The 27,404-nt window shown below is 34.6% G+C and overlaps 1 protein-coding gene across 2 annotated transcripts; it reads right to left on the reverse strand.

Annotated features, from left to right (window-relative positions):
* Nucleotides 1-26,862, reverse strand: LOC121405729 (cleavage stimulation factor subunit 3-like). Of its 2 annotated transcripts, XM_041596670.1 has the most exons (18): nucleotides 26,700-26,862; nucleotides 20,141-20,242; nucleotides 17,386-17,481; nucleotides 14,029-14,061; nucleotides 13,079-13,278; nucleotides 11,903-12,029; nucleotides 11,112-11,189; nucleotides 9,995-10,157; nucleotides 9,327-9,436; nucleotides 8,041-8,157; nucleotides 7,391-7,465; nucleotides 6,616-6,759; nucleotides 5,932-6,034; nucleotides 4,409-4,478; nucleotides 3,813-4,008; nucleotides 2,981-3,149; nucleotides 851-1,006; nucleotides 1-253 (listed from the first exon to the last, which is right to left on the reverse strand). In XM_041596670.1, the coding sequence occupies exons 1-18, from the start codon at nucleotides 26,730-26,732 to the stop codon at nucleotides 63-65; spliced, it is 2,163 nt and encodes a 720-aa protein (XP_041452604.1). In that variant the 5' UTR covers nucleotides 26,733-26,862; the 3' UTR covers nucleotides 1-62. The 2 variants fall into 2 exon arrangements, with proteins under 2 accessions (XP_041452604.1, XP_041452606.1); XM_041596672.1 differs by lacking the exon at nucleotides 20,141-20,242.
* Between the last annotated feature and the right edge of the window lie 542 nt (nucleotides 26,863-27,404).

Raw genomic sequence — 27,404 nt, forward strand, 5'->3', positions numbered from 1 at the left:
CAGATATGGTCCTTCCATCTTCTGAATTTGGCCGCATGAAAATGAAATTGAACGAACACCCTTCACTTGACTCTCTTCTGCTGCCTGCTTCGGTAGATATCATGTCGAGGTGCATGCTGGGAAGACTCCTCGTCATCGGAGTCCTCCTCGACCGGCTTGCCCGCGACCACGCCTCGTTTGCGTTTCAGTTCGCCGTCTCCCTGGCTATCCTCCTGCTCCATGCCGTTGGGGAGTGGTACAGGCTCATGAGAGGCTGAAGTGAGAAATAGAATACAAATTAATTTTAGAAACCTGGAATTGATTTGTAAGCTACATCAGAGCCTTCTCTAATGTACATCAACAATGTTACCTACTTGAGTTTGAAATATGATTTGTGTTTCACTTAAATAAAAGTTCATTCAGTTTCTGTCACTTGTTTTCAACCTTCGTTCAATAATACTATAGGGGTGTACAGTGAGGAACATAGATTTTGCTTGATATGTCAAGTTCACCCCAACAATAGACACAGATAGAGACAAATCAAAGAAGCAAGACACAGAAAGTCTTCAAAATCTAATAAAAAATAAGAAATTAATGACAGTTAAATGTTTTGCTTTATGCAAAACAAAACAGTATGTGCGCATCAAAACAGCATGTGTGCATAAAAAATGGTATGCAAATAAGCATAACTGAAAAATGACATATAAATTCACATCCAAGTTACATAAAATTTTCAGTGCTACGCTTGTCTGATTTTGGTCTATTTGTTCAAATAAACAATTTGTTGAGGGTGGACTTGACTTTTAACAAAGTCATCTATTTCTCAGTCCCATTCTAAGATGAAATCTTACACTAGACTACGGGTACTTACGTTCTGGTAACCTGCATTCAGCTATTAACCTAATGAGGTCATCGACCTTGACGAAGGGTCCCTGAAAGCTTTGAGGTGGGGGGAGTTTGGTCATGACCATAGAAGCAGCTAACGGCAGAGGGAAATCCCCTCCAGGAACAGGGTGGGCACCAGGTACTGTGATCAAAAGGGATAGTAAAGAGATAATGTCATCAAATTACGAATGAACAAACAAGAGTCTCTGATTTTACAAAGAGTCCCAGAAGCTTTGAGGTGGGGAGCGTTTGGTCAGGACTATAGAAGCAGCTAACGGAAGAGGGAAATCCCCTCCGGAAATAAGGTGGGCATCACGTACTGTGATCAAAATGGATAGGAAAGCGATAATGTTGTCAAATTAAAAAAGAACAAACAATGAGTCTGATTTTACAAAGGGTCCCTGAAAGCTTTGAGGTGGGGGAATTGGTCACGACTATTAATAGAAGCAGCCAACGGCAGAGGGAAATCCCCTCCGGAAATAAGGTGGGCATCAGGTACTGTGATCAAAATGGATAGGAAAGCGATAATGTTGTCAAATTAAAAAAGAACAAACAATGAGTCTGATTTTACAAAGGGTCCCTGAAAGCTTTGAGGTGGGGGAATTGGTCACGACTATTAATAGAAGCAGCCAACGGCAGAGGGAAATCCCCTCCGGGAACAGGGTGGGCCCCAGGGGGCCGTCTCATAAAGCTGTTCATAAGTTAAGAGCGACTTTAGAAAAGACTGATGATCACGTCTTGTGGAAAGTGATACACATCAGATTGACATAATAATTGATATAGTTCCTAGAAAGGATCACCAGTCATTCTCAAGTCGCTCTTAAACTTACAAACAGCTTTATGAAACAGCCCCTGGTACTGAAAAGAGATGATGTCATCAAATTGATAATGATTCTCTGATATGCAAATAATATGTTACTCTATTTTTGGTGTGTGGGAACAACTCCAGTTGAGTGTACTTATTCAGGAAAGTCCAATTTAATTTCAGAAAGCAACAAAATTTAACTTCTTTTTAATTTTGTCTCAAAGAGCAAAGGGAATTTGCTTGTAATGAACCAGTGAGAACTTTTATTTGCCGTAAGCCACTGGATAAACCATATAATAAATAGCAAAATTATGGCTAAGGTCACACATGTAAGCATTTATGGGATTACAAATATTTGGTCCAACTGTTTCAGCATTATTTGTTTTCATATATTATGTGAGAGCACCTGAAGAGTGATCCCTTGAATTGGACAGTTTCTACAGATATTCTTCCCAAATGCAACAAAAAGATATTGATAGCTCACACAACGAAAAAAAAAGTTATCTTTCGCTCAACTTCATTCTCTTAACCCTAAAAAGATGGGGGGGGGCTGATTCAGCCCCCCCTCGACATTTTTCGCGATAAATCCGCCGCGCAAAATTTTTTGACCGTGTCGCTCGCTGACTTTTTACTTTCAAGTCTCGCGCAACTTTTGAGACCAAAATTGTGACCCCCGGGTACGCGGTTCCAAAATTACGCAACATTTCGTAAGTGCATGCAGACCCAAAATTACTCAAAAACGTGAATTTGTGTACAAATCCAATGCAAATAGTGTTTTAGCCAAAATTCATAAATGTATCATTATTTTTCCTTTTACTGCTTAAAATCAATTAATTTTATCTTTTTTATGGTCAAAATAAAGTCCCGACAATTACCATTGAAAAAACAATAAAAAACAAAAAGTCGAAAAACAAAGAAATACATAAGAAATTTAAAAAACAATAAAATACATAAGAAAATAAATGTGATGTTGAAATTTTTTTTAAATAAATTTGATCAGATGCCTAAATAGAGTATGTGAAACAAAAATTAGCATTTCAGGGGCATTATTTTATTAATTAGAGCAAACTTATGATTTTACGCATAAATTAGCATAATTAATGAGACATTAGATTTTTTGCAGAATTTGATGTAATAGTTTTGTAGATAATGCCATGGATAATGCGTGTGCCAATTTTCGTCGCGATCGCGCGATCGACGGCTGAGATCATAAGGGGGGCTGAATCAGCCCCCCCCCCAGTCTTCTTAGGCGTCGAAATAGCCCAGTCTATTTAGGGTTAAAATCACTCATATTCAGAAAACAATTCTTACATGGTGCAACACGAGGTCTGAACGGAAGCATCTGATCCAGACTTGGTCTGAAGATCTCTTCTTGTTTGCTCTCTCTTGCCGCTTCACCTCCCTCCTCGGTCCCTTGACTCTGTTCTGAGCTGACTGGATTGACGGAGATCGCAAAGACCTTGTTTGATTGCTTGAGATCCTGAAAAACAAGCAAAATAATATCTTATTCTTAATCTATCCCTTTAATGAACGTAATTTGTTCGTTCTTTCATTCGTTCATTCATCTATCCCCTTCAATGAATTTCATTCATTCATGTATCTATCCCTTCCATGAATGTCATTCATTCATTCATCTATCCCTTCAATGAATTTCATTCATTCATTCATGTATCTATCCCTTCCAAGAATGTCATTCATTCATTCATCTATCCCTTCAATGAATGTCATTTATTTGTTCGTTCATTCATTGTCATTCATACATTCATAAATGCAGTCATTCATTCATCCATTAACACATTCAGTCAGTCAGTAATTCATTTGCTTACTCACTCATCCATTCATTCATTCATTCATTTATTTCTGATTTTTTCACACAAAACTCACATAGTTTCTCTGAGATATTTCAGGCATGGTCTATTTCCATCAAAATAAACATGTGCAGTAATTTTGTATTGTATGTGCACATGAGTTTGGGTTAAGCCCCGCCCACCCGTCAATAGTTTTTGAACCATTTGCATCCGATGTCACAGCTCGGGGTACTATTCCCAGGTTGTGACGTCAGATGCTTTGGTCACATGACAAGGTTTAGACCAATCATCTCTATAATATTTTATAACCAAATGAGCTATGGAAAGCTTACTACCTTGTATCCCAGTGCTTTGAGTTCAGCTGGGTTGCATGGGAAAAGATCAAGGTATCTATATCTGTCAACCAAGAGGCTCGTCTCGCGATCTTTGTAATCCGTCTTGAAGATGGTCTGCCTCCTCTTCTCCACCTTGATAATACTCGCTAGATCTCCTGATGTCGACTCAAAATCTTCAAATCGTAACCAGATCTCACTGCGTAGAAATGATACAAGAGTTTGAATGTTCCACAAAGATTGGCTTTTCCTTCATTGAAAAAAGAAATAAATTGTAGATTCTGACAAAATCAATAGGCGACCTTACAACAGTTGTCATCTGACAACTTCCTTGATTTTGATGGGCTGAGAGGACCGGGTATCTGACTGTATCTATGGTAGCTATCAGATTAACAAATACATTGTCAGACAAAACATCCAACAAGTCCTTTCATAAAGCGCTCCCCTTCAATTGCTATGCAGCAGATAACCAGATAAGATCATAAAATTAATTTTAAATCTTACGGTAACCCTATTTTATTTTCACGACTTGTGCAGTGTGTCAAATGTGAACAAACACATTTTCATTCTTGACAATGAAGTGATTTTCAATAACTTACCCAGACTGTTCTTGTGGAAGGCTTCCTGATGTGAGAACTCTCTCAAACAGAACCCTTGTATTATTATCCTCTGAAAGAGTAATCAAACAGAAACGATTCCATCAAATAATCCACCTTTTCTAAATTCAATTGCTATTTCAATTCAACTCAATTCATTTCAATTTCAATTCAAACAGAACCATTGTATTATCATCCTCTGAAAGAGTAATCAAACAGAAAACGATTCCATAAAATAATCTACTTTTTCTAAATTCAATTGCTATTTCAATTCAAACAGAACCCTTATATTATCATCCTCTGAAAGAGTAATCAAACAGAAATGACTCCATCAAATAATCCACCTTTTCTAAATTCAATTGCTATTTCAATTCAATTCATTTCAAATTCAATTCAAACAGAACCCTTGTATTATCATCCTCTGAAAAAGTAATCAAACAGAAACGATTCCATCAAATAATCCACCTTTTCTGAATTCAAATGCTATTTCAACTCAATTCATTTCAAATTCAATTCAAACAGAACCCTTGTATTATCATCCTCTGAAAAAGTAATCAAACAGAAACGACTCCATCAAATAATCCACCTTTTCTAAATTCAATTGCTATTTAAATTCAATTCAATTCAAACAGAACCATTGTATTATCATCCTCTGAAAGAGTAATCAAACAGGAAACGATTCCATCAAATAATCTACCTTTTCTAAATTCAATTGCTATTTCAATTCAATTCAAACAGAACCCTTGTATTATTATCCTCTCAAAGAGTAATCAAACAGAAACATTTCCATCAAATAATCCACCTTTTCTAAATTCAATTGCTATTTCAATTCAATTCATTTCAAATTCAATTCAAACAGAACCCTTGTATTATCATCCTCTGAAAAAGTAATCAAACAGAAACAACTCCATCAAATAATCCACCTTTTCTAAATTCAATTGCTATTTAAATTCAATTCATTTCAAATTCAATTTAAACAGAACCCTTGTGTTATTATCCTCTGAAAGAGTAATCAAACAGAAACGACTCCATCAAATAATCCACCTTTTCTAAATTCAATTGCTATTTAAATTCAATTCGACTCAATTAAATTCATTTCAAATTCAATTCAAACAGAACCCTTGCATTATTATCGTCTGGAAGAGTAATCAAACAGAAACGTGTGAAATGAAGTTTCATCCCTCCCTGAACATGCAGAATTCCATTATTTTAACATTTTGTGGTTCAGGCAAGGAGGTCCTAATCATCAAATTCGTAACAATTGAAATATTGTATAATTCAAACAAAAAAACCAAAGAAATAGTGAGTGAGCGACTCTCATTTGGATGTAACCGGCTCGTTCATATAACTATTTTGTTGAAAATAAGCGAAATTTCGAAATGTCATAGCTTTCTTGTTTTATACATGTACCCGATTTTGATGAAATTTTCAGCATTGTGCTTGTCTGATTTTTCTCTATTGATTCAAATCAACATTTTTCTGAGGTGGACTTGACCTTTAAGGAGAGTGTCCACATGTCCACTTACCATTGAGATGTGAAAGGTAGTCTACATAGGCTAGAATGTACTCAGGAACATTGCCATACTTCTTTAGACCCAACTCAAAGATCTTAAAAGCTACTTGTGAATCCTGAAAGAAATAGGTAAGAAAAATGGAGAAAAAAATATTTAAAGAAATTAAGAATGTATTAATCAAAATGAAGGCAATATCTTACAAAAAGGTGCCATAGAGCCATATCAAATTCAAATTGTAATTGATCTGAATTTGTTTGAAGAGAAAGGATTTTAGATCAAATAAAATTTAACTACGATTTGAAACCATTTCAACTCTTTGCAAGACAGGGACCAGCTGGGTGTTTTTTTCATAAAGCTGTTCGTAAGAGTCAAATGACATTACGCACGACTGGTGATCTATTCTTGTGCAATGTGATATCCCTATGTAATTGAGCTATGACCTAAGATCGTTCGTAAAGTCGTTCGTAACTTAACAAACAGCTTTATGAAATACCAACCAGGATGCCTGACAATAACACCATCACCACATCATTCCAACAATATTTCAGACTAGGCAGTGCAATGGATGGAAAACACACACACAGTCACATTTTTCACATGCACTACCATGTCAACCCCAAAGTTAGAAATTTGCCTGTCCGCTGCCACCGTATTGTAATTCCATCGAATTGAGTGGCATCCAGGGCAGAGACTGACCTTGCTACAGTAGTATTCCATGAGAGCGGCAGCCACAAAGACATGATACTTGCTCCTTGGATCCTCTCTAGCTTTCTTGAACACTGTCCTAGCTGCCTTGATGCCCTCCGCTCTTCTGGCAAACTTCATATACTGCACATATACCTGCATTAAAGACATTAAGAAATACCAAATAGTTTTCCACACTTGTGAACTGTCTTGTTATCATCCACGTTTGTAAGTGGGCTATTCCATAAATTATGTATGTCCGACACCCTTCATGGGGACCTTCATGAAATTGTCTGTCTCTGATTTCTTGTTCTTTTGACACTGACAGTCTGTAATGTTCTCAAAGGACCATGACTTTGTCAGTTTATGAAGTGAAGTAAAATTTGAGACAAGTGGGAGTCGGGCATACAAAACGGTTGATCATTTTATGGAATTGCCCTCGTGTGAAATTGATGCATATATATTGGGAAAATAAAAGAACATTCATCACAAAACAGAAAAATAACACATTACCATCACATACTTGACAACACTCATGCACAGAGGAAGATACTGTTGGTGTCGCCACTTGTAGCGTGTATGATGCAAGTACACGAGAGTTCATTTCAAAGAATAATCATTCCACTCGATTCTATTAATCCTCCAAAACATGACAAATTAACGGCAGCCCTTGTAAATTACCAATGGGTACTACGCAAAGGACGAAAAAATAGCCCTTCATAAGTATTCATTTTTTTACCCTGCAGCTCCCCCTCCCCCCAAAAATAAACAAATAAATGTTACTAACCAGAGTTGGGTCCACATCTTCCTGAGCTAACATCCTTGAGTAGATATTATGAACCTTCTCATACTTCATCCTACCCTGTAAACAAGCATGAGAAACTGGATTATCAAATTGGCAACCACTTCAGGCTTGTACCAACAAACTAAAATCCAATTTAATTTAAAAAAGAAAAAAAAAAAAAATCATGACTTAGAATGATGCAAGGGTATACACAAAGATCATCATTTCAATTTCAAAGTATAAAACAATGAAAGCAATGTGATGCGCAGCATAGAGCACAATTAAATTTGATGACGTCATAATGAGCTGCATGCAAGTCGCATGTCAACGACCAAAATTGATCCTATGAAGTGATGATGGCATGAGATAATTGCTCCCTCTTTTTTTGGGGGGGGGTGGGATAGACAATAATTATATTGGATGGCTCTATTTCATGAAATACCACAAATATTCCACTCGTCAGGGCTAATATTCAACTCATCTGCAATTCTTGGTATATTTTTCTGAACTCTTGGAATATTTCTGGCATTCCATTCTGAGCCATCCAATATAATATAAATATTCAACATGAAACTGATATTTGCAATTGAATGTATACAAGTTCCTTGCAGCCCCCCCCCCCCCTCACCCCATTACCTAAGAGTTCAGCTTACCTCTTCAAAGTCAGCGTAAGCAAAGTATATCAGGTAGTTTTTCTTCATAAATGTTGAGATGGCTCTTTCATAGACTGCAGCTGCTTCATCACTGTACACCTTCCCACTGTTCATATCCTGAACAATAAAACATGAAATAACTTCATTTATATTCCACATAGATTGAATTGAATCCTGCATAGTAATTGATTCAAATAGCATTATGTGACCAAATATATTTCAACTATGATGTTGCGTGACGCCAGACCTAGATATATTTTTTGGTATACCAATATTCTGACGTCACTATTTCAGAAAACTGGATATTTAGCTAAACTCTTGGGTGCACTGGCCAGCAAGCTCTCTCTCCCAGGCAAGCCCCGTTATGCGTCGGCGCAGGCACTACTTTGCGTTCCTGAACAAGAACGCAAAATCACTTGTATTTACAAACGTGTCATCCTAGCTCATGATCACAATAATCTAATCAAATAAAGCTTATCCATGAATTATTACATTTGCTTTCACTGATTAAAGTCAATTTCTATGTTATTTCTGTCATTTTACTATTCAACTGTGCAAGGTATAATGAAGTGACTTGATATAATAATGGCCTTTTAATGCATACTGAATGACAAATAATTGTCCGATGTTAATGATGCACATAGACAATATTTCATTTGTATCATTCATATCATGTACAACTATCTGTAATTCAGCATTATTAATAATAGCTAGTTTTTATATAGCAACTTTCCTACTATGGCTCAAAGCACTTTATAGCACATAATTACCCCGGTCATTGGATTCATTTCAATCCCGCACGAAAAGTGCACAATTTCCACTCCCTGGGGAGCATTCCTTGCATTCATCGCAGCCTCATAATGACGCTGGCCAATTCAAACATAAAATAAATTTCGCATCCTACCGGGTACCCATTTAGCACCTGGGTCGAGAGTGGCATTTAGCTGCAAGGAATTCAATAAAAGACCATTACTATTATTTATATGTTCATCATCATAATGTGTCAATGATAAGTGTCATGAAAAGGTTAAAATAACACAGCTAGTTGGACAAGTGAATCACTATCAACTTACCCAGAGCTGCCAACCTGAACAAGAACATTTCAGTATTTTTAAAGCTGAAAATCAGTATTTTGGCGAGGAAATCAGTATTTTCAAAGAAATACCATAGGACAACACATAAAACTGAAACTTGAGAAATCAGTATTTTGCATGAAACCATCAGTATTCTTCTCATTTTTCAGTACTAAATACTGAAAATCAGTACTACTTGGCAGCTCTGCTTACCCCTTTCTCTGTGAATATCCTACTAGCGCTTTCCAAGTAGAGAGCAAACTCATACCAAACATCAGGATGATGACCAAGACACAGGAGACATTGCTCAAAGGCAAACATTACTGAAAAGAACCAAACAAATACGAAAACTAATCAAGAATCATTTGAGGAATTACATGTAATGTTTTATTACTATGTTAATAGCAATTTTCAGATTTGCCATCAAATAAGAAAACTTTAATAAGTTCTTACATGTATATGCATCTTTGTTAAGAAGTCAGACAATAGACTTTGCAATATAATAGCAGGGTTCAATGGATAAGTGTCCATACTCAAAACACTGTCAGTGGTTTTGAAACCACTGGAATAATCATACTACAAACTGATTTCAAGGGTATGAGAAAAGCGATATTGTAAACTAAGCGTATTTGCTATGAAATCTCAAGTACAACTCATTTCAAAAGTATAACAATTATTCCCCATTGAAATTCTACTGTTTATATAACATTAAAAGTACAAATAATGTATGGAAAATGGATTCCAAACATTTATTCGAACAGATTAATAACCTCAATTAGGCCAGAAAAGGTTCCCACACAAGAAACATCCATGAGTTTGAACCACTCTGTAAAAGGCCTATTTTATTCATTATTTGAAAATGTTCAAAGTTATCTATTAACCTCTCTTTGTAATGAGCATCTGATCCTCTGTCCTGAGTGGATTCTGTTTCTCCCAGTTTACATATTTCTTCCAGAGTTCTATTTGCCTTGCCTCTTCAGCTGTGCCGGTTGGAGGAACGGATGGGTTGTTCCGATTGAGACCCTTTGTGATAGCTTCATACTCCTGTAAGGATAATTATTTCAATTAATTGAATTTCAATTTAATTCAGTATATTTCAATACAATTTAAATTCCATTCAGTTGCAATTGCATCATCAGCTGTACCTGTTCGGGGAACAGATGGGCTATTTCGGTTGAGACCCTTTGTGATAGCTTCATACTGCTGTGAGAAGAATTCAATTCAATTTCTTTCATTTCATTTTAATTCAATGCAATTGTAAGGGCCTATTCAGCTGTACACCTGATAAGTTGCTTCGGTTGAGACCCTTTATGATAGCTTCATACTCCTAAGAGCAGAATAAGGATTTCAATTTTATTCATTTCATTTCAATTTAATTCAATTAATTTCAATTCAATTGTTATTGCTTTTTTAGCTGTACTGGTTGGAAGAACAGACGGTTTGTTTCGGTTAAGACCCTTTGTGATAGCTTTATACTCCCATGAGGATAATAATTATTTGAATTAATTCCATTTCAATTTAATGCAATATATTTCAATACAATCCAATTTCAATTAAATTGCAATTGCATTTTCAGCTGTACCAGTTGGAAACACAAATGGTTTGTTTCGGTATATAGCTTAATACAGGTACTCCTGTGAGAAGAATAAGGTTTTTAATATAGCAAATTCAAATTCAAATACAAATACAAATTCCAATTTCAAATTCAACTCAATTCAATCACATTCAAGTCTACCCAATTCAATTCAGATTAAAGTTGAATTCAAGTAAAGTCTAATAATTCATTTTTATGCTATTCAATTTTGATTCACTTCAAATTAATTCATTTCAATTCAATCAATCAACTCAATTACCGGTAAATCTACATAAATGCAGGTAAAATCAAATAAATTGAAATTGATCCAATTCATTCAATCCAATAAAAATCAATGCCATTATACAATTCAATTTAGTCAATTAAAATTACATTTTTTTTTTATAATCACTAATTTGACTTACCTTGGCAACTCTCCTGGCATTCATGTAATCTCGGCTTCTATCTTCAATCATCTTTTTTGCTATCATCACATTGATGCCCTGTTTGGAAAAAATATGAAGAAAAAAAATTGATCAAATCTTATGTTAAGTTTGTCTTATGTCTTTACAGCTATACCTTATTTCAATACATGTACTTTTTCTATACCAATATGCATGTACATACTACTGAATTACTCTATTTCATCTTAAATTGTATGTTTTTATCCAATGTGTTGTAAAATGTTTTTAATAATTAGAATTGAATAAAGTTAAACTTAACTGAACTGAAAAAGTTGACTTAAAAAATTAATACGTACTCAAGACCGAAAATGTTATCATTTGAAAAAGTGTTAAATAAACAGGCAAACCACAGATAATTTGATCAAATCGTATAGGGAAAAAAAGCTACATGATTTTTAAGAGTGGTCCTAGATTGTCGTCCAACATACACACCGGCATTCAATAACAATCGGTGTTCAGCCAACTGATGTGTTGGCACAGTTGGTAGAGCGTCCCGTCTCACAACAGGGAGGTCGGGGGTTCAAACCCCGGCCGCGTCAGACCAAAAGACGTTAAAAGATGGGAGTTACTGCTACCCTGTTTGGCGTTCAACAATTAAAGAGATAGAGCCTCGTCGATCCAGTGCTGCACAGCGGCTGCCGGGCCCATGATCATTGGGCAAAGCAAATTTTGTAAGTATTTCATTTTATGTCTATTTTGAACAATAAATTATGGATTTTCAATAATAAATTCAAATCCCCCACCATACTCACGTTTTCATAATTGTTGTAGTCTTTCCACAGAGCCTCAATATTTGACATGGGGTTGACTATACCTCGTTGGAATACACGTCGTACAGCAGTAATCCTCTGGTTCTCTGCATAGGAACCTACAGCTTCACTGATAGGGACAGGATGAGAAATAGTTTGGTATCATAGACTCATTCACTGAGAATGATAAAATGGAAAGTCTTGAAAAGTGATTTCATGTTCGATTTAAGAATTTTTTTAAATGATAGTAATGGGTATGGCAATTTGCCTTAAAAAAGTATTCAGTCATCATAAAACGTTTAAATAGCCTTTATAAAAAGAAGTGTAAGTCAGAGCTGCCAACCTCTGTTGACCAAAAAACATACTGATCCATAATTAAAATCATATTTTGAAGGAAAATACATATTTTGGTTAAAAAATTGATAAATTACACAAACAAAGCATGCCAATCAAATTTAACAAAAAACATATTTTGCAATAAAAATTCATGTATCGTCACCTCTGATTATGAAAAAACATACTATATATCATTTAAAACATATGAGTTGGCAGCTTTGGTTTTTGTGCTGGGTTTATATTGTAACACTTTAATCTTTTTAAAAGATTTTGTCCTTGATAATGTGATATCTTTAAAAGTATATTGATATTAAGATTAACAGATTAGCAATCAAAATTATCGGGATATAGACCTTGTTTCACATAAAAAATTATGATTTTCATTGGAACTTCAACCCCTCTGGCATAAGGCTTTCAATTTTCATTTTTAATGTTTTTTGTCATTCTGTGGTGAATTATACATATGATTGTGTGAATCATCTGTACACTAGTGTAGATAATTCAATTCCACAGAAGTATATCATAAAATTGTGTGTGTTATCTACTCAATAAATTACACAATCTTTGTATTTACATGTGTATATATTTACATGTGTATGTATTTATGTGTATGTATTTAGATGTGTGTATTTACATGTGTATGTACTTACATATGTATTTTACATGTGTATGTATTTATGTGTATGTATTTATATGTGTATGTATTTATATGTTTATATATTAATATGTGTATGTATTTATATGTGTATGTATTCATATGTGTATGTATTTATATGTGTATGTATTTACATGTGTATATGTAATTTACATGTGTATTTACATGCGTAATTGTAATATACTCACACTCCCTTCAAAAAGTTGATATAGTCATTCCAGATTGGAAAAGAAAAGATATCCATTCCCATCTTATCCAAGGCAAAGTCGTAGGCCTGTGCCATCTTCTCTCTGTACGATGATAGACTCCCCTTAGTCTCCTTGACGTAGGCCAGGTAGCACTTCCACAGATCAATGTTCAGAACTTTCATCAAGCATCGTTGAAACAGCTGGGGTAGGAGATCAAGTTTTTGTGCGACAGTGGATTGAATGACTATGGTCATAATGTATAATTGTATATTTAAATTCTATTTCTAATGCTCACAAGTATGTTGTACAAACTTGAAGTGACACAAGCTACTCAAAAATAGACCTGTGCCCCTCCCCTACCACTTACATTGTACATTCTATCTTACAAAAAGCCATGAAATATTTAAATTATTCCTTCACTTAATATAAAAATGTACATATATACCGGTGTGTTGGCTCAGTTGTTCGAGCATCTTTCGAGAGTTGAAACCCTGGCTGCGTCAGACCAAGACATTTAAAGACAGGAGTTGCTTCTACTCTGTTTGGCGTTTAACGATTATAGGGACAGAGTCTTGTTGACCTGGCGCTGCACAGCCACTACCGGGCCCACGATCAATTGGGCAAAGCAAATTTATTGAGTATTTTGAACAATAAAATATGGATTTTATTTTTTTTTTCCTCATTCTCACTCTTTCTCTCACTTCTCTGCCGAAATTGGCAAGATCGTGCATCCAGTCTAACCAGATACATTATGCTTGCCAATTTCAGTCAGCTATCAAAACCCTGCATACCGTAGTTCAATCCAAATAACCATCATGCAATAGCAGCGGAACTCACATACATGTACATGGAAACATACCGGTAGATTCTGACAATAGAAAACAGAAATGAAATACCTAACCCAACACTAATACTAGCCTAGAAAATGAACAAGCTCGTGATATTCCTACCTTTTCAACTCTTTCGTAGTTTTTTCCTCTCATCTGCGAGTATAAATGACATCAGAGTAGAGTGGTTCCGTCGTCATGAAGTAAGCCAAGACAGATGAAGGCAATTTAGGAGCAGAGATAAAGGTGTACACAGTTACAAATGCATATCCCCATGACAAACGTAATGTGAGAGGTGAATGAAAGCTCTGTATATCAGCACCATGAAACATACTCTTGTTTATTTAATATGTTTAAGTGATTTGTAAATATAGAATTTTGTAAATACATATATGAGCTAGATAGTCCTACATGCTGTAAAATTGTTACAAGTTTTATCATCAAGCCAGCCCTAAAAATCGATGTAAAAAAGGGAACATCATATTCTTTTTTTTAATCAAGTCAAAAACCATAACTTGCTAAAAAAATTTATATGATTTATGGTCATGATCTGAAAGTAGGTGAAACATATTAACAGTTGGCAGATATTTATTTTTGAAATTTTCTTTGAAATGCTCTTCTATTTTAAGTATTATTTTATAAATCACTGTTGTATTTGGTATGGAAAGTCTGCCTTTAGAATGCAAATATACTGGGACCAGAGAAATCAATTCAAAGAGACTGAAAAATAATGAATTTAACACAATAAGGTCAAAGAAATTTGATTCCAATAAAATTTGCATCCATAGAGAAGGCCGGCTTATGCAGATACTAATACATGAATATGTATTTAACTGTACTGATATTATAAACATATTTTTCATACATTGTATCAACTGAATTTGTAAAGTGGGGTATTTTCTATATGATTTTGATTACTGATTTCAGTGTTGCATCTGAATATTAAAGGTCAAGTCCACCCCTGCAAAAATGTTGATTTGAAAAAATAGAGAAAATTCACACTAGCATAACAAAGAAAATTTCATGAAATAGGATGTGAAATATGAAAGTTAATGTATGACATTTCAAAGTTTTGCTTATTTTATGAAATTTTCAGCCTTTGCTAACTTGATTTTACTGTGTTTATTCATATCAACATTTTTCTGGGGTGGACTTGACCTTTAACTATTCATTCTTTTTTAAAGAAAATCAACTATCATGACCTGCAATTAATTTATGAATTTGCTTATTTAGTTGCTCTCGTTAAAAAAAGATCAATTGCAATTTTGCAACAACAAAAAAGAATTTGCATCAATTGTGGTTGTTTCTTACTTTCTGACAAATTAGACTCATTGGACCGAATGGGAAAATACTTAAAGTGACAAATAAATCAAATGACCGTACAGCAGAATAATTGTTAGAACTGGATTGTTGACAGGGAAGGAGTTTACCAAATAATAATTGGACCTCACTGAAAGAAGACTAGCCTATTTATCTAAGTGGAGATTGCAACTATTGTCTTTGCTTCTTTTAAATACAAAACGTGATACATTTGATGCAGCAAGACTACTAACACTAGCTGCAGAGCAACAACTACCAATACACTCCCGTCTTGGTCTAGTTGTTTTCTTTTTATCAAGGAATATCAGGTGGCAGTTTTTCATATGAAAAACCCACAAATCATAGTCGATAAAAAAAAATGATAAAAAGCAAGTCAAGGGTTAAGCAGTGGCTGCTTTGCACACACTGCACTAGTCTTGCCGTATCAGACTCATTGCTTACATTATGCGTAACAGCAAAGTTTTATTGCAGCCTCCACTAGGATTATTGGCTAGAAATAGACTAAATGGTCAAAATTTACGAAGTTTTAATCAATAGTCTGAATCATGATTTATGCAGATTTCATGCATTTACTTATTTAGTGTGTTTGTGTGCGTGTTGCAAAAAGGGTCCAATTAAGAATGTGACCTTTTGTCACAAGGCAAAAGGGCACCTAGGGGGTGTTTCACAAAGATTTAAGTATGACTTAGAGTCGCACTTAAATGTCTAGTTGCGCGCAGTATAAAAGGCACGACAGTATTGGTCAGATCATGCCAAGAGGACGCGTACTACTGCGTATTGATCAATAAGATTGCGCGTTGCATATCATGTACGCGTCGACATTTAAGTGCGACCTAAGTCATACTTAAATCTTTGTGAAACACCCCCCAGATTCATTATTGTTGCTATGGGTTATGAGCCAATGGTTGAAGAGTCCACTGTTAGGGTAACATTTTACAAGACAGTGGACTCAAAGCATAAATTATTTGAAGGACAAGTCCACCCCAACAAAAACTTGATTTGAATAAAAAGAGAAAAATTCAACAAGCATAACACTGAAAATTTCATCAAAATCGGATGTAAAATAAGAAAGTTATGGAATTTTAAAGTTTCGCTTATTTTCAACAAAATAGTTATATGAACGAGCCAGCTACATCCAAATGAGAGAGTTGATGACATCACTCACTCACTATTTCTTTTGTATTTTATTATAAGAAATATGAAATATTTTTATTTTCTCATCATTGTCATGTGAAATGAAGTTTCATTCCTCCCTGAACACGTGGCATTCCATTATTTTAACATTTTGTGCTTCAGACAAAGAGGTCCTAATCGTCAAATTCGTAAAAATTGAAATATTGTATAATTCAAACAATAAAAAACAAAAGAAATAGTGAGTGAATGACATCATCGACTCTCTCATTTGGATGTAACTGGCTCGTTCATATATCTATTTTGTTGAAAATAAGTGAAAGTTTGAAATGTCATAACTTTCTTATTTTACATCCGATTTTGATGAAATTTTCAGCATTGTGCTTGTCTGATTTTTCTCTATTGATTCAAATCAACATTTTTCTGAGGTGGACTTGACCTTTAAGCACTCCTAGGAAAAAAATATTGCATTGATTATTGGAACCCTTTTCCGTCACACTACAAGAATATGTTAAAATGTGACATTTGCATTTTCAAGATTTTCAAACCATCCATTCAAAGCAACATTTGTGAATCTGGGCCAAACGGATTCAATCATTGTTTCAGACCAACTGTTGTGGGTATTTTAAACTATTGAAGCTTTTGAAGCAGTGGATATCAAACTAGATATATATATGTGCAAAAAATATTTGTATCAAATATGTCTGTTTTACAAGTGGTGCTAAAGAGTTAGTGAACCCCACTGTAAAATGCACAAGTTCCTTCATGTTGAGTGTTGAATGTAGACAACACTATAAAGTCCAGTGCACCCAGAGAAACAAACTTTTATACTGAAAGTAATATTTTATCACCTGACTTCACAATTACATATCTGAAACATCACAGAACTTGTTAATTTTCTGGTGTGGCTCTCTAACTTTTAGCACCGCTGTATATTTGGAAATGTATGTATATTTAATCAAAGCTTGCATATGTTCTGATATTTTAATTTTGTTTTTTTTTATTCAAAGAGAATTTCTAGACAATGACCTCTTGTTCCACATAGTTCTTCCAGTAGCGTCCGGAGTTGGCAAACGTCGTAACCACGAGCTCATACAGGGTCCTGGCTTTCTCTACTGGTTGGTTCTGAGTGTGAGACATCGTGAGATAGAGAGGGGAAGAAGGAACATTGGATGGTTGGCATACATTTCAAGGAAATAGAAGATAACTCCTTGGAGTTTAGAACTATTTGGGTTGGGGATTGTAAGTACAAATCTGTCAAGAACTTCTTTCTACATGTATATACATGTATATACCTTCAAGAGAAAAAACTACAGAGAGAGAAACAGACAGAGGAGAGAGGCAAGCAGCACTGAAGAAAAGGAAGGAAATTCTATAGACTGAAAGAAGGAAGGAAGGAAGAAAGAAATTTAGAAAAAAAGAAAGAGAAAGATAGAAAGAAAGCAATAAATGCACGGGTGTAGAATGGAAATATAAATTTATCTCCAACTACATCTATTTCAAGGATGAAGCTCTTAACAGAGTGCACAACATGAATTTCAACAACAGTTCCATTCAACCTCTGGTTTAAAACGTCTCTAAAACCAACAACAAAACTCATTTACTCGTGAAGGCCATGTAACATACTCCCAACCAACGATAACAATTACATGTACCTCTGTCTGAATATTTACTTCAGGATACAGAGGGTCAAAATCAGATGCTGGAATATTCACCTTTAGTTCATAGGAGAATGAAACATTTGGAACAAAATACATGTAGCTTGTGTGAAAACAGAAAAATCAAAGAAAAAGATCAACAATAGTTTGAGAAAAATTGGACAAATAATGTGAAAGTTATGAACATTTGAATATTGCAATCACTAATGCTATGGAGATCCTCACATTGGCAATGCGTCAAAAATTATAACTTTCTCATTATTTGTCCGTTTCTTTCTTTCTTTGTTCTTTGATATTTCTGTTTCAATACAAGCCTATTTGTTCCACAGGTTTCATTCCCCTTTAAACACATCCAAAGTTACAGTCAATTTTCCAACTAAAGAATATGAATTTTACAATGTCAAATAAAAATGAATCACGTCTTTCTTACATGTTATCATCAGGTGGTTGTATGTGACACAGCCTTTATGGATGATCACATACCGGTATCATAATTAAACATGGTCTGTGCAGGAAAAAGATGGCAATCATATCAATGGGTCATTTCTTAAGATTAACTGCAATTAAAGAGAAGCATTTATGTAAAGTACGGGTACAAGTACGGCACTTGCATAGTTTAAGTAACGATTCCATCATCTCAATAGCAAAATATGTACATGTACTGTACGTTTCCATTCAATAGTGAATTGCTCTTCATGTAGACCATCAAATTCTAACACAGAACCAATTCATCGTTATATGACCAGCCACATCAGATCCATTCAGACATGAATTTCTAATGAAAACAAAAATGGAAAATTTACTGTAATCTGCGAAATTTGTTTACAGTTTTAAAGTTAGTTTTATTGAATAATTAAAATTGTTAAATGAAAGTCAATTTCAATGTTACTGCAAAAATGTGTACAGGTGTACATAAAAATTTTTAAGAATGTAATTTAATGATTTAATGAAGTTTTATGTAAAAAGTGGTTGTTTTTATTCATGTCTGAATAGACCTTTATGTTTGACACATTATGGAAAAATAAAACTTAACAAATTACAACCAAAAAGAAGTAATTTATTACAGAACATCAAATAATTCATACAAATTTAACTAAATATTCTTTACCTTTAAGTATCAAAGAATATGAACCAAATAAACCAAAAGTGACAAATATTATGATTTTATCAGAGGCATAAATATTGATTACATTTATTATGGTCAGAAAATCCAAACCTTTGTAAATAAGCAGTGCCAATTTTTTTCTCACTTCTTTGAATTTTTTAATTTAATTGAATTAAATTGCATTTCATTCCTCTTCATTTTTTTATCATTCTTCATCCGCATCCTCCAGTTTCTACACTGTATATAGTTCTTTCTTCTATCTTCTTTCTTCAATCTTTTCTCCTCCTCCTCCTTAAGTTTTTTTTGTAGTCTTGTGCTTATTTTTTTTCTTCCAATTCTTCTTCACCTTCATCTTGTATTATTTACACTGTAGGCAGTCATCTTTATTTAATTTAAATTTATTGCTAAAAACATAACATGTGGGGCTTAAACAATTCTAAATTATTTGATTAACTAGGGATTATGGGAATATTTGAAAAATCAAACGTCATATAATAGAACTAACAAACATCAATTAAAATATCTGAATCAATCTTCCCTTCTTGCCTGTGCAGTTGCCATTTTATAGTTTAAAAATGCACAAAGATAACTGAGAGACAAACAACAAATGACAAAACACAGAAATACTGTCTGTATCTCATTTAATATGATGCATGTTTTTTTCTTTAAAAACCCACTAAATCTGGCTTGCACGGCAACCAAAGAAGGGAAATTAAACAACTCAAGAACAAGGATAAATAGGAATTGACTCAAAACAAATGAAACGTTTGACATTGCATGTTGTGAGGTTTTATTGTTTTATTTGTCAGGTAACGCAACCCAGCCATTTCCCCTTAAAAACCAAGCTCATTTACTGCATACACTTGTATAGAAATAGACAAGAATGCAATAAAACACAGTGACAGGATATTGTTTTATTCTTTTTTTATTTGTTTCAATGAATTTATTCACTTTTTTTTCTGTGATAACCTTGCTTCTTGGTGATCCCCGCGCCAAACATCATGTATTTTACATCGCTTACCTGGGCTTCTCGTAAAAGAATATTCCACGCGTCGGTGTCGAACGGATAAACTTGGATTTTCCGCTGGGCTTTCTTCACTTTTTCAGGCACATAACCCCAGCCCTGTTTTTGTTGAATGGGAAAGGAAAATTGAGGGAGGGTGTTAACAGCTGAAATCGAGAATATGGAACTTATTTACTACAAGTTTGCACAAGAGTTTGGGTTTAGCACAGAAATGAGACACTCTTCACAGGTCAGACTCACTCCTCGTCACATGAATATGATTAAGATGGTGGGGATGATTAATTGGAAGCTCCATACATGTATGATCTGATTTCTATTATCACTTCTTTGAAATTCAGTCATTTAAAAATTTACTGTGTATATTATTTTGTTGTTTCACACGTATGGCATCAACCTCAGTGTGATGATATTGATGAACGACCCAGCCCCCATCCCTTATGTACCTACAGTTAGGACGTCCTTAAATTCCTTTTGTATGTAATTGATTAGGCATTAAAATGAGAATTTAGGAGTATTGTAGATGATGGGTTTATCTGGGTAACACTTGTTAATTTTGGGGAGGTGGATCTGCATTATGGGTGGGTTTTTTTTGTTTATTGAACAGGAATTATTGTAACAAGTTTTCAAATTGCCGAGTGTTGTTCTATCAAAGTATTCAATCATTAGACAGACATCAAAACACAGGTACATGTAACTCTACCTTAGCCGACCTTCCATATTAAGTCAGATACATGTATTCGCCTAGTAAGTCAAAGTAAAATCTCAGACCAGATTATTAAAAACATGTGTAAAATAATTTGCGAGTCAAATTTCTCCTGAAGTCAAACAAATTTCTATGGTCCCAAAATATTGACTTACATGTAGGCAGAGTTACCTGCATAATATGTTCATAGGCATAGCACACATCATCAAATTCACCCACTAATCATTCCATCTATCCAATTTGACTATTATAATATTAAAGGAAACTGTTAAAAATTTGTAAATACATCTATTCTTAGAAATGTTTCATTTGTCCTTGGCACAAATTCAATTGATTTTCGCACTTAAATACTACTTACCAATCTGCAAAGCAATCCGTCATCAATGCAGTCCATTTAAATACATACTGATTAAAGTTTAAAACAAGATGATATCTACGAACTAGCGGTTCTTTGGTATACAACAAACTGAACTGTGACAGAAGAAAAAAGTATGCGACTCCGAATCTGAAATGCTATCAAATCTCCCGCTCTGAAATATCCGTAGTTCAAAAGTAAAATGGAATTTTTATTTTGATATCACAAATTGAGCAAAACATTTGAGTAATGAACCTTTCACGTGGCACATTTTCTAAATTTTAATCAATATGATCAAAAATAAGTTGGGAGCAATCTTTTTTGTCATGTATTCTTTCAACTTTTGAATGAAACCTTGACCAAAGCCAAATAATCATCAAATTAGAGAGCATTACAGATTTGGGGAAACTTGAAAAGAAAACTCACACATCACCCAAACTCTTGTGCAAAAGATTTATGAACTCTTAAAACTACAAAGACTTCGAATAATACACTTTCATTTTAAAACATATCAAGAAAAAAAATCTTTATTACTCAGCCTTGAAAAATATAGCAGAATTATCAAAAGCACAAGATGAAAATTTACTCAACTTATCATCACGATTCACAATAATATTTTTGTTCATTATTGTTACGCACTGTTAACATAAAGAGAGTGAAATACATATCCATTGCAGAGAAAAGAAAAAAATATTACAATTTTGCAATGTTCTTCGTGTTCATACCCCATTTGTCAGGGATACTCATATTCATTCAATTTCAATTCTAAGATATATATAAATATATGATACCAACATATGTTTTAAAGCCCTTGTTATCCAATTACAATTGGAATAATCAGAATCAAGCACTTATCGTTGAATGGACCATGGTATACATCATTATGCCACTGAAATCTAAACTTTGTGAATCAATCATACATGTACACTAAATTATACGCATATGCATTAAACTACTCTTAACTTTCTCCTTGCTGGCTAACATTAATCTATATCCTGGGGACCTATATCAACTATCATTATCACTATTGAAAAGAAACAAATGTTAAAAAAAATCAGTATCAAGATTTACATGTAGTTATGCTTCCACTCGATAACATTCTCTTCAGCAGAAAAATCAATTATCAACTTAATATATGAATTCAATCATAATGTATTGCGTTGGCATGACACTCATTGTACGTAAATGGTATATTGGCATGACAACGCAGTGTATTTTAGGAAGTAGTCAACGTTCATGTAAATATTTTGATAATGTTGCAAAAATATTGAATTTCAAAGATCACTTGGTCCAAAAATTACATTGTAAAACAAACACACATGTATTTTATTACTTTGCATTGGAGAAAGACATGTGAAAAGGGGAAAGAATTGTTTATCATTGCATACATGTCTAGACCTTTTAATAAGTATAAACAAAACCAAACATGACTTCACTCACACAATGCCCCCCCCCCCCCTTCCTCTCTCCTCCCTCTCACAAACACACAACTTGAGATTGATGAAGAGGAAGCACATGCAGCGCTACTAAGTACATGTATGACATTACACAAATGGAATATAATACAAACAAAATTAAGGCATTTTCCATATTATTTTATTTCCCCACCTCTCAATTACAACTGGACACCCCCCCCCCCCCCCCTTCTCTCTCTCTCTCTTACATACACACACAATACATGCACAAATGGAATTTATGAATATATGATACACACAAAAATAAGGCATTTTCCAAATTATTCTCCCGTCCCCACCTCTCAATTACCAACAGACACCCCCCCCCCTTCTCTCTCTCTCTCTGTCTTACACACTCACACACACACACTATACTTGCACATCAAGTCTTTTCTGTACTACATGTACAAAAAACATTCCTCAGATTTCTTTCTTTACTCACAATACTGTAATGACTCAAAAGTAACTTCAAGATAAATGACCAACAATGGCTTTAATGCACTTACAGTGTACAAACATAATCATCTGGGCCATTTCATTGAAAAAAAATTTAAAAAATTAAACAATTCAGGAGTACATGTACATCAAATATATACAGTGTATAATGAATTTCACCTTGTTCTCTCTCTCCCTTCTTTTCTCCCTTTTTCTCACTATCTTTCTCCATCTTTCTCTTTCTCTATTTCACACACACACACACACACCCTCACACACAACCTATCTCTCTTCACTTCTCACTCCTTTCCTTGTCTAATAACCTTTTCTCTACTCTCCTCTCCTCGATGCTCATCTCTTTTCTCTTCTTTCATCTCCCTTCCTCTCTTTTCTTCTCTCCTCCCTTTTCTTCTGGCCCCTCCTCTTCATCCCTCTTCCATCCGCTCCTTTCCTCTCCTCTTTTCTTATCTTTTTTCCTCTTCTATCTTCTCTTCTCTATGCTCCTCTCCTCTTACATGTACAATACGTTCTCTCTGTTCCGCTTCTCTTCTTTGTCACTTCAAATGGACTTCCTTACTACATGTATACCAACACAACACAGGAACAATTTATTACAGAATGTTGATCTCTTCTGCCAAGGTCATCATTCACCCACATAACACAGTCCAATACACACAAAAACACTACATAAGCTTCTAAAACTCTCTTGCTGAAATATATTGAAACAATCCAATAAATGCAAGGATAAAAGGGAGTGTTAAATTTGGGGATAATCATTAGCTGCTCAAACCTCTAGGCCTTCAGTAGGGTACACTGTACAAACGATACTTGTCAACCAAATATCCATCTCAAATAAATTTTATTAGATTATTAGATCCTTTTTTTTCATATGTCATTTCCACAGGATATGAACACAAGAATTTAGGTAAATTCAATCCAAACAATACGATTAAAAAAAAATTCTTAAATCAATTTAATTTCTCCAAATCAAATGTAATTTCATCACTTTCAAAATATTTTATAAAAAAAAACTTTGGTTTTCTTTGAAAATAAAATATAGTTGCTCTTTTATATATGCACTTTCCAATGTAGTCCACAACTCCAGGATTTGTAAATGTAGGCCAATGGTTAATTAATTATTGATATAGATTTGACTTTTAAAAATCGAAGCTGCGAGGTCCTGAATGTGTATGTTAAAAAATAAAATTTACACTTGAAAACCATTATTCAGTGCTTCAAAATATAGAAAAATAAAGTGACTGCATCTTGCCAATATCCTTCCAGTTACAAATATGGACCCTAAACAAAAACTTGAATGATGAATTTTTTTCAGTCACAGATCTCTATCTTGAGAATGTTGCATGAGTTTGCTTTCTTCTTCCTTGGTGTTTTTTATCATTAAAGTTCAGTTGTTGTATTTTTTCACAAGAACTTTTATATTCCAATGTCTTAATAATACAATAATAATAATAATAGCGTCATAAATACCCAGGGTAGCCACTTCAGTTCCGAAAACTGTTCTCCCAGCAGGCCCTGCTATTAATGTCTTAAAGAATATTGAGCTCTATTTTACAACTTTTTAATGAAAATCTGTTCACTAAACTGTACCCTGGAGCGGTGGACTGGATTCCAGTCTTGCAGCAGAATTACATATATATTCCTTAGAATTTTTTCAAAGTCTGCATGAAAAAATGTTGAAGACCATAATACACCACTACAATGTATGCTCAATCTAGTTACAACAGTTGCTGAAATCAGAATTTCTGATATTATATATATGATAAAACATCAAATAACTTTAACTTTAGAAAAGCATCTTGATAGTTGACCAAGAGCTAGCTGTCTGTCTTTTTGCAAACAAATGTTTTAAACTATTTCAGGTTGTCAGAGGAACTTCACCCTGCTCTGATGTAGTTGGTTTAAATGAAAAGAAAAAAAACAAACATTGGGGAATATTTGGCAAAAATCCAACAGACTGAAAGAATGAAAGTATTTTTAAAGTTTAGCAGCTCACTCATTTAATTTCCATTGAAACTTACGAAATACAATTCCAAGCAGGTACAAAAATTAAAATCTGAAAAATCATTCCATAACATTTTTCTACATCTACGGGACAGCTGCTTGTATGACATCACATATTCAAGCCTAAACAAACAAAAAAGTCAGTTCTTTTTCTTTCTTTCTTTAATGGACTTTCATTAAACCTTCATATTTCTTTTATTTGTAAAATTATCATCATGGTCAACTTTCCGGGTAGCCCTTAAATTAATCTAACATTTACAATTTGAAGTCGCAATCAGAACACCGGTAGGCCTATCTTTATTTATTATAGACCTGTAATGTCATGAATGTTGTTGCTGGAAGTTTTGTAATTTTTCTTCACATTTCAATTCAAGCTTTTTCTTCAAAATTATTAAAAAATACAGGGCCTGCACCTAGCCCTACACAACGAACAATTGTGTACAACGGATAGCGGAGCGTGAACGTAGCAGTCGTGTACAGTTTTGCTTATTACATGACGTCATCCAGCCCTTGCCGAGAACCAATTTATGAATGAAAATATAGTAAGCATGCGCAGTGCAAGCCTTTTAATTCCCCACACAGAATTCCACCAAAACAAGTGTGCAATTCTCTATCACCTCGTACCAAAATCGACCTAGAATTTCACTTTCCCGTATTTTATATGAATTATGAAAGGTATTCTCGGAGGATCTATTTTCTCACCGATACTGCACAGGTAAGCAAATTTCGATTACTTCTTGCTTTTCCGTCAAAATCTTACGAATTAGCGTCTATATGTCATCGTGTTCGTTGGAATTTGTAGTCTATCGCAACGTGCACAAAGTCAATTGGCTTCCGGGTTTCGGAGCGTCGCGTGAATATGCATGAAATTGCAGAGTTTCGATAATTTTTGATCGATACCGGAGCGATCCGATCACGAACCAAAACCATTTACGGCGTACACAACGTGACCGGATATCGTTATCGCTATCGCTATCGATACTTCCGCACGCAGTCCGAAGGAATTATTTTTGGGACCACGTGGTCATGACGTGATCTGCGCGATTGACCAATCAGCGGTCTTCGAATCGCTGTGCGGAGACGATCTATCCGTTGTACACAGTCTATGGACAATTGTTCGTTGTGCCCTAGATGTAATAACTGTTGTCATATCAGACGATCGAGAAATCATCAGGTTAGACAGAGTCAGACTCAGCTCAGCCTCAGAGAATGAGAGTTCAGACTAGCACTGCAGAGCAGAGCAATATTAGAATAGAGACAGCCGGGGCCAGGCATGGCTGCATGCACGGGCCACTGCACTGGCCGACAGTGAAAGAGCAGTCAATTAATTATATTTATGAATGATCAGGCAAAAATATCACTATCAGGCCTTATTTTATCATTAAGTCCCCTAACCTACATGTTACAATACGAGCAGAATATAACGGATAAACAATGTTAAAAGAAACAATGGAAATCAACACATTCATGAAGAAACATAATTTGCACAGTCCCATTTACTTAATCTTGTGTGGTCTCACTCTGCGGCTCACACACGCAGTCCGACACAACGCCACATTTCAAAGGCAATTTAGTCAGTGAACATACCGTAAACAGCTCCGATCTTATATCCCCTGACATCTTCTTGTCATCAAAATATGAATTTGAAAGAATTTACACGTTTTGATATTTCATCAAAGTAGAATTCCAGCTCAACAAATTCGGTAGAAGATGGCGATGTCAATCCAGAAATCCCGCAGTCTTCGAAAATAACCCGGATGTAAGGCCCTCTACGTCAAATCGCACATCAAAAATTGAGATTTTTTTTAAATGTACCAATTTTTAGAATAAAATCTAACTAAAATTTTACACAAAAAGAATTGATAAAGTGCTAGTTAATATTTTTTAGTAAAAAAGACAACTCATTGCATGGGGGAAAATGTGAAAATTTAATGTGTGAAATTTCGTTTTTAATTCATACTTGGTAGTATACACTCTATTTCAAAATGGTAAAAACTTGATGTGTCAGCAATGCAATTTGAAGTCATGATAAAAATAAGTAATTCTACTTATTAAATATCAGTTGCGGATCACAGGGGCACATCCGGCCCCAGGCCTGTCCCCACCACCACCCCTTTGAGAGCCATAATAAAAATTTTAATGAAAATATGCCGTTCAAACACAAGTGTGCCCCCCCTAATTGAAAGACGGAGCATTTATTTAAATGGGAAAATGTAGTTTATACACAAGTGAGGATTTCTCTTTCCTTATTTTTGGGGGGTAAAAATTTCCTCGGGAAAATGTGCCCCCCCC

The sequence above is a fragment of the Lytechinus variegatus genome, chromosome 19, assembly GCF_018143015.1.
Source record: "Lytechinus variegatus isolate NC3 chromosome 19, Lvar_3.0, whole genome shotgun sequence".
Classification (NCBI taxonomy): Eukaryota; Metazoa; Echinodermata; class Echinoidea; order Temnopleuroida; family Toxopneustidae; genus Lytechinus; species Lytechinus variegatus.

Coding starts and splice junctions, on each gene's coding strand:
- LOC121405729 (XM_041596670.1), bottom strand. CDS start 26,732: ATGTCAGGGGATATAAGATCGGAGCTGTTTACG. Junction 12,030..13,078: donor ATCAACTTTTTGAAGGGAGT/GTGAGTATATTA, acceptor TGTCCCTATCAG/TGAAGCTGTAGGTTCCTATG. Junction 3,150..3,812: donor TCAAAGCACTGGGATACAAG/GTAGTAAGCTTT, acceptor CTTGTTTTTCAG/GATCTCAAGCAATCAAACAA.